The sequence below is a fragment of the Equus caballus genome, chromosome 23 (genome assembly GCF_041296265.1).
Source record: "Equus caballus isolate H_3958 breed thoroughbred chromosome 23, TB-T2T, whole genome shotgun sequence".
NCBI classification, from domain to species: domain Eukaryota; kingdom Metazoa; phylum Chordata; class Mammalia; order Perissodactyla; family Equidae; genus Equus; species Equus caballus.
This window is the reverse complement of record NC_091706.1, coordinates 27,695,228-27,702,500: the sequence shown is the minus strand read 5'-3', so window position 1 is coordinate 27,702,500 and position 7,273 is coordinate 27,695,228. Positions and strand designations below refer to the sequence as shown.

The 7,273-nt window shown below is 62.0% G+C and overlaps 1 protein-coding gene across 1 annotated transcript; it reads left to right on the top strand.

The window, feature by feature from the left end:
- The first annotated feature begins 3,863 nt into the window (after nt 1–3,863).
- On the top strand, nt 3,864–6,575 carry FOXB2 (forkhead box B2). Its single transcript, XM_023627060.2, has one exon. It carries the CDS (start codon nt 3,910–3,912, stop codon nt 5,197–5,199), a length of 1,290 nt encoding a protein of 429 aa, XP_023482828.2. The 5' UTR covers nt 3,864–3,909; the 3' UTR covers nt 5,200–6,575.
- The last annotated feature ends 698 nt before the right edge of the window (nt 6,576–7,273 follow it).

Here is a 7,273-nt window from a genome sequence, read left to right as displayed (position 1 = left end):
AATTTTTACTCCCCTCCATAGAGCCAATTAAACGCAATAAAACCTTGCATGGAACCCCTATTCCTAGCAAAGCGTCGCCAACAATTGCCTAAGGGGTAAACCAAATACGCCTGAGATAATTACACTAAGCCCGGGGCAATGATTTGCCTGCCAGCGTCCTCAGCGCCAGCCAATATTTGGATAGTGTAGTGGTTGTTTTGGTTTTTTTTTTTTTAATTGCACGAGGAAACTTGAAACCGACTGCTTGGTGCCAGGGTGGGTTACATGATCTGTTTTTCTTGAACGGGGGTCTGCAGGCAGCTGGAGCGCGCGCGTACCGGCCCCCGCCGGTGCTGCTGCGCGCCTGCAAAACTTGCCGGAATTAAATCAACCTCGGGGGAAGGAGGGAGAAAGAGAGCGCGCACCCCCCCACGGTGGCCCAAGCTCGGCTGCCAGGCCCCCGCGCCACGCCGGGAATCCCCCAGAATACTCTGCGGCGGCGGCGGCGGCAGCCGGCCCCTCTCCACAAGGGACACGCGGCCGGCGCACTGGGTCTGCGCTCTCCGCTGCGACAGCGGCGTGGGCTGGCTGAGGCTTCCAGTGTCCGGGAGCACTTTCGATCCGCGACAAGTCCACCTGGAATGCTAAGGCGTGAGGCTTGGGGCGCTTGGTCGACCTTCGCGGCTCTGTGTTGGTCCAAGTTGTGCGGGGCCGCTCAGCCAGCTGAACGCGGTTGCCTCGCCCAGGCCGAAAGCACCGAGCCCGAGGTGGTGGCGGCGCGTCTGTGGGCTGTAACGGGCTTCCCCGGTGAGCGTCCAGCTCACAGCCTTAGGGTTCAAGCGCTGCGCGTAAAGCTTGCCAGGCGCGCCCTCGAAGGGCCCCTCCCCTCGCCTTGTCCCCAGACGCCGCGGAGCCCGCTTGCCCGACGGGAATGAGCTGCTCCCAAAGAGGAAGCGCTGCTTTTCCGGGAGCCGGCGGAAAAGATACCCTCGCAAGGCGTCAACGAGATGCTTTCGCCCGCGCTGCATGCAGGACCGGGGCCGCAGGGAGCCTTTGAGCGCTCCGCACGCCGAGCTCTCACCAGCAGCCTTTCGGCTGCTCCTGGGCCTGGATAGGGCTGTTCTCGCACCACATCGGTCAAGGGAGAAGGGAACCCCCGGCCCCAGCGGGCTCTAGCTGCCACTGTAACTGTGGGCGTCCTCGGAATTCCTCCGTGCCTGCGCGAGGCCAGGAGGCCGTCTGCTGCTCGGCTCCTTAAACTGCCTCAGCGGACCAAAAATCCCGTAGAAACTTCATTGGTGGAAGGAAAGTTCCTAGCATGGAGTGACAGCGAAAGCATCCTCCTCTGAAAGGGTCTCCTTTTCTTAGGACGGGCGAAGAGGCTGCCCTTTCCCCTGCGGGCCTTTTTGCACGCTTCACCTTAACTCCTGCTCTAAAACGTCTGCTGGCCCAGGACAAACTGGCCAAACAGCACTAGCCAGAAATCTAGCTCCCGACTAAAGCTGAAAATCACGAATCTGCCCCGCTCCCCGCACTCCTACCACCAGAGGAAGCAGCCCGACGGGCACAGCCCCTCTCGTGGTCCTCCCTTCGGGCTGCTCAGCAAACGTCGGAAGCTAAAACCCTCGACCTGGCGTTGCCAAGGTTGGAGGGCAAAAGGCAGTCTCCCAAGTAGTCTGGGCCCACAGCCTTCTGCCTTCTGGGTTTAGAAGAAATTAAAAACCGAGTGAGCCACAGTCCCCAAGTGCTGTCTTCTCCTCAAATCGCAGGACTGGAAGGGCCCTGTGAAATTTCCAGTTTCAGACATCTCATTTTACAAATAATGAAACTGAGGCCCAGAGACAGGAAGAGAGTATATATTTTCTAAACTTTTCTTTTCCTTTCAGCCTAAAGACAAAGGCAGCCAAAACCAGAATATAACTTCGGGTTCCCCCGGCAGTCAATTGGGATTCGCTGCTGGGTGTGCTGATGAGGGCAGAGAAGGAGGCTGCTTCCCGGACTGCAGCAAGCACAGGGACCTCAGCACTGCAGCTCATCACCTTTCTCGCAGGTCACATCAGAGCCCTATGGTCATCATTTGGACCTCCTATTTAATTTTAATTATCTCCCTTTGCCCGAGAATAGCAAAGACTTCGTTCCGATTCACCCAGGTAATGGGATCTCTGAGCTCCCAACTCTTCCTTCTGGCCCCAGATCAGACGTCACCATCCGAGAGAAGTGCCTCACCCTGCCCCATCCACCCGCTCCTGACCAGTGCGGTGGAGCCTCCATCCACCATGCCCTTAGTATCTACACTAATTTCCTGGTTACTGTCAGTCTCTCCCTCTAGACCCCGGTCCTGGAGCGCAGAGACCTGTCTGGTGCCTCCGTGTTCCTGGCGCTGACCACTGGGCCAGATATACAGTTGGCGCTCAAAGAAATTGAGATGAAGGTGGCATTTGAAGAAAACGCCCCTGGCTCTCCTCCCCTTTTCTCTCCAACCTTCCGGGCATTGGGATTTCTTGCAGAGGAGTCCTTGAGACCACGGTGCTCCGAACTTGGCCCAGAGTGGCTAGTACAGGAGAAAGGTGGTGTACGGAGAGAGAAGCTCAGAGCGGGTAGGTGGGAAGAGGAAGGAGTGAAAGAGCAGGGACAGGCAGAAGATGCAGGAGAGCAGCGAGAAAGCAGTGTCCTCTGCCTTGCGTCGCGACCTGGGTGGGGTGCAGCGGCGGGGACCGCACCGGGCGCTGCGCCCCTCCCTGCGAACAGCCCGCGCATCCCGCCCCACTCGGCCGCGGCTGGGGGCTGCCGGGCGGGTGGTGAATGCTGGGGGTGGGGGCGCCCGAACCCAGGTGGAGGAGGGGGCGGGGGCGAGGCTCAGCGCCTTCTCGCCCCATCCGCAGCTAGAGACGCGGCGGCGGCGGAGTCCCTCAGCCTCGGTCATGTGATAGTCTCGAAGCGCGAGCTGCGGGGGTCTCGGCGTCTCGGGGACCATTACAAAACGCAGCCAGGAGAGCGCGTCGCTGCCACAGCCGCCGCCGCCGCCTCTCCAGCTCAAGACGGGCCCGAGAGAGCGGCGGCAGCTGCGGCGCGGACGGCTGCGCCGGCCCCGGCCAACCTCGCATCCTCCTGGCATTCGCAGACGCCCCTTCGGCCGGCGGCTTGCGCCCCCTGGTCCGGAGCCCCCGGTCCGGAGCCCCCGCCCCTCCGCAGAGCCCGCGGGCGCCGCTGCTGCAGAACCACCAAACTTTTCCCCCAAGCGATCGCCTACAGCTCCAACCCCGGCCCCGCTGCGAGCCGCCGGAGAAGAGGGAGACGCAGGCTGCCGGGAGCGAGCTTCCCTTCCCCTTACCTCACCTCTCCCTTCCAGGAAAACAAGAACTCCAGAGCGACTTGAGGGGCCGTTCAGGGCGCAGCGCTCAGGTCTCTGTAAGTCCCGCAGCCCCCAGCCTCCGGGACAGCGAGTGCCAACTTGGATTTAAAGGGCCCGAGAACTGACTGTCCACTCCTACCTCCCAGCCCGCTTGGCCTGCGCTTCCCTGGGACCGAGAAAAAGCAAAGAGGAGGCCAGAAGGGAACGCGGCCCCTCTCCACTCCTCGTCCGCCAGCTCCGGCGTGCAGTCTCTGCCCACCCGCGGGAAGACGCCGAGAGGGTGGCGGTGAAGCTGGCGCGCCCCCTTTGCGACTGTGCGCGCCGGTCGGGGACCGTCGGGGCCAGAAATTGCGAGCGTCGGAGAGTTAAGTTGGCCCAAGAGGCTAATCGCGGACACCCTGGCCAACTGAGAGAAGCACGGAGAAAAGCGGCGAGAGGGTCTAGGGGGAGAGGAGGTGGGGTGACGGGGCTGGGTGGGCGAAGTCGGGGTTAGTGGAGACAGCCAGGCCCTGGGAGCCGGGTGCGGAGCGGCGCCGCCGTCCACTGTGGGCCGGAGGGCGGTAGAGGTGCCGGGGGCGATGCCGCGGCCGGGGAAGAGTTCGTACAGCGACCAGAAGCCGCCCTACTCGTACATCTCTCTGACCGCCATGGCCATCCAGCACTCGGCCGAGAAGATGCTGCCGCTGAGCGACATCTACAAGTTCATCATGGAGCGCTTCCCCTACTACCGCGAGCACACGCAGCGTTGGCAGAACAGCCTGCGCCACAACCTCTCCTTCAACGACTGCTTCATCAAGATCCCGCGGCGGCCCGACCAGCCCGGCAAGGGCAGCTTCTGGGCGCTGCATCCCGACTGCGGCGACATGTTCGAGAACGGCAGCTTCCTGCGGCGCCGCAAGCGTTTCAAGGTGCTGCGCGCGGACCACACTCACCTGCACGCGGGAAGCACCAAGGGCGCGCCGGGCGCGGGGCCCGGAGGGCACCTGCACCCCCACCACCCTCACCACCCGCACCACCACCACCACCACCATCACGCTGCCGCGCACCACCACCATCACCACCACCCGCCCCCGCCTCCCCCGCCCCCGCCGCACATGGTGCATTATTTCCACCAGCAGCCGCCTCCGGCTCCGCAGCCGCCGCCGCACCTCCCGTCGCAGCCCCCGCAGCCGCCGCCCCAGCAGTCGCAGCCTCAGCAGCCGTCTCACCCCGGCAAGATGCAGGAGGCGGCGGCCGTGGCGGCGGCGGCGGCGGCAGCGGCGGCGGCGGCGGTGGGCAGCGTGGGGCGCCTGTCGCAGTTCCCGCCCTACGGGCTGGGCTCGGCCGCCGCCGCTGCCGCCGCCGCCGCTGCGTCCTCGTCGGGCTTCAAGCACCCGTTCGCCATCGAGAACATCATCGGCCGGGACTACAAGGGCGTGCTGCAGGCCGGCGGGCTGCCCTTGGCGTCCGTCATGCACCATCTGGGTTATCCTGTGCCAGGCCAGCTAGGCAACGTTGTCAGCTCCGTGTGGCCGCACGTCGGCGTCATGGATTCGGTGGCCGCGGCTGCCGCTGCCGCCGCTGCCGCGGGGGTCCCAGTGGGCCCGGAGTACGGAGCCTTCGGGGTGCCGGTCAAGGCCCTGTGCCATTCGGCAAGCCAGAGCTTGCCTGCGGTGCCGGTGCCCATCAAGCCCACTCCAGCGCTGCCGCCGGTGACAGCGCTGCCGCCGACGCTCGCTGTCCCCGGGGCCGCACAGCAGCCGCCGGCGCCGTCCACCGTGTGCCCGGCGGTCTCAGCCTCGCAGGCCGCCTCCCTGCTGGAGCCCACGGCCCCGAGTGCGGCCCAGAGCAAGGGCGGCTCCTTGCACTCGGTGCTGGTGCACTCCTAGAGTCCCCAGAGGGCTGGGGGTGGCAAACGCATGAGAGACGCCTGGCCCGGGAGGGCCGGAACCGGAGAGGGTGCTCTGACGGGGCGGGGCAGGGTTGGCCAGCCCCAGCCTTTGCGCGAAAGGACCTTATTTAAACAGACAACCCCGAAAGTGGATTCTCCAGTGGTCTGAATAAATATAACACTTCTGGTGTCCGTGTTTATACTATGTTGTACAATCAGATGAATGAAAGCCAATTTTCAGGTAAGAGTTTCTATTGTAATTAATATTATGAATCAATAAGTTATGGGGGGAGGGAGCGACGGAGGTTGGGGAAACCTCATTTGCCGGCAAATTGGAAATGGATTTCGACCCTAATCCCTGAGAGCACAAGGTGGTGGAGCTAACTTCCCCGGGAGAAACCCAGCAGAGTGACCCCGAAACAGACCTGGGCCACCAAGTTTCTCTCCGCTGTCTCGTCCGCGGGCAGTCGCCTCTCATGAACATTCAAGACAAAACTGCTGTTCACTGAGGAAATCTCGTTTTATTTAAGAAGGAAAAGAGGGAGAGTTTGTTGCCGTTATTTTCTTGGTTGGTTAAATGGGCGAGGACACGGTATCCTGAATGACGCCGCTTTTGGGGGGCAGTGGGAACCCCACGAAGGATCTTGGGAAGCAGTTAAGTTTCTTGGCTCTGACTCGGGGGTCGAGAAGGATAGCAGGAACAGCTAAAGCAATTAGTTTGCACAAAAGAGAATGGCAGCAGCTTAAAGAGCAAAGCCCCAGATTCCAAAAGTAAAGTTCGGGAAACACAACCAAAGAGAGTGGATGAAGGTGACTTTCCACCAGCACTTCGTTTGTGCATCAATCGGATGAGACCATTAAGGAGCCCCCAAAATAAAGTGAATTCCCACGATTGATCCATTCCATCTGGGATTTTAAAACAAATCGCTTGAATCACGGGATTTTGTTCCCCTAACTCATGAACGCGGGAAAAGCCTACTACATCACCCGACAGTATTGCTCTCAACGCTTCCTGGAGTGTTTCGTGGCCGGTGCCTTCCAGCCTCCTCGGGACCGATGCGCCAGGACGACCCGGGCACCTGTGCGCGCTGCGGTCGATTTGGTATTCCGTGGGCCCTTTTGAATTCTTCAGTTTCTGTTCGTGAATGGAAAAGAAACTTGCCTCGCGGCTGTTGCTCCTTCCCCCTTCAGGAGCCCCAGGAATAGCACTTTACTCCAACAAACTTTGGGGAACGAAGGCGGGCGGTTGGGAGGAGGCGGCTGCCCTTTGTCACCTCTGGCTCGTGTCGGCGCCGCGTTCGGGTTGTGACTTTGTGACAAGTTCTTGTCTGCCAGTGTTGTACGCGGTGTTCTCCATTAAAGCTTCTCTCTGGATCTGCCGGTGCCCGTGTGAAGGTGTTTGCCTTCTCAGGAGACGAGGCCGCGGTCTGAGTGCCCACTGGGCGGTCAGGGGACTTCGCAAATCCTCCCCCTCCCCTTTATTTCTTAACTTCAGAACTTTAAAGGAGTGAGTTCACAGGAGAGCCGCCAGCAGGGCCAGGTCCCTCCTTTGCTCCTTTTATCATTTGGCGCAATTGTCTCCTATTCTACCTGCTCTAGTCCAGCTCGGTGCTGGAGACTGAACTTGCAAAAACCAGCCACCGTGAATTTTTTCTGTTCCTCCCTGAGGTTCATTTCAATATAACGTCACCATCACCGCCACCTAACACCCTTTGCCCTTTTCTGAGCGCCTCGAGGGCGGGCCACGGTCGGGGACCCAGTGCCATTGGGTGGGTGCCCGCCAGCTCCCCCTTTAGTCTGTGGGGCGGGCCCGGGGTGGGGACGCTGCCGCTGCCGCCTCGGCTGTATTAACGAGGAGCGCGGCCCCGCCACGGCGGCCTGGGGGACTTGTTGCATGCGGGCGCCGGGCCACATCCTCGGCGAGCAAGGCCTCGGGGGCGGCGGCAGCCTGGGGCCCGGAGCCGCAGGGCGCTGGGCCCGCGAGAGCCGGCGGCTCCGCAGCCCGCGCTCCCCGGAGCTCCTGCGGGCTGCAGCCGCTGCGGATGCTGCGCCGGGAGAGGGCGAGGCGGCCC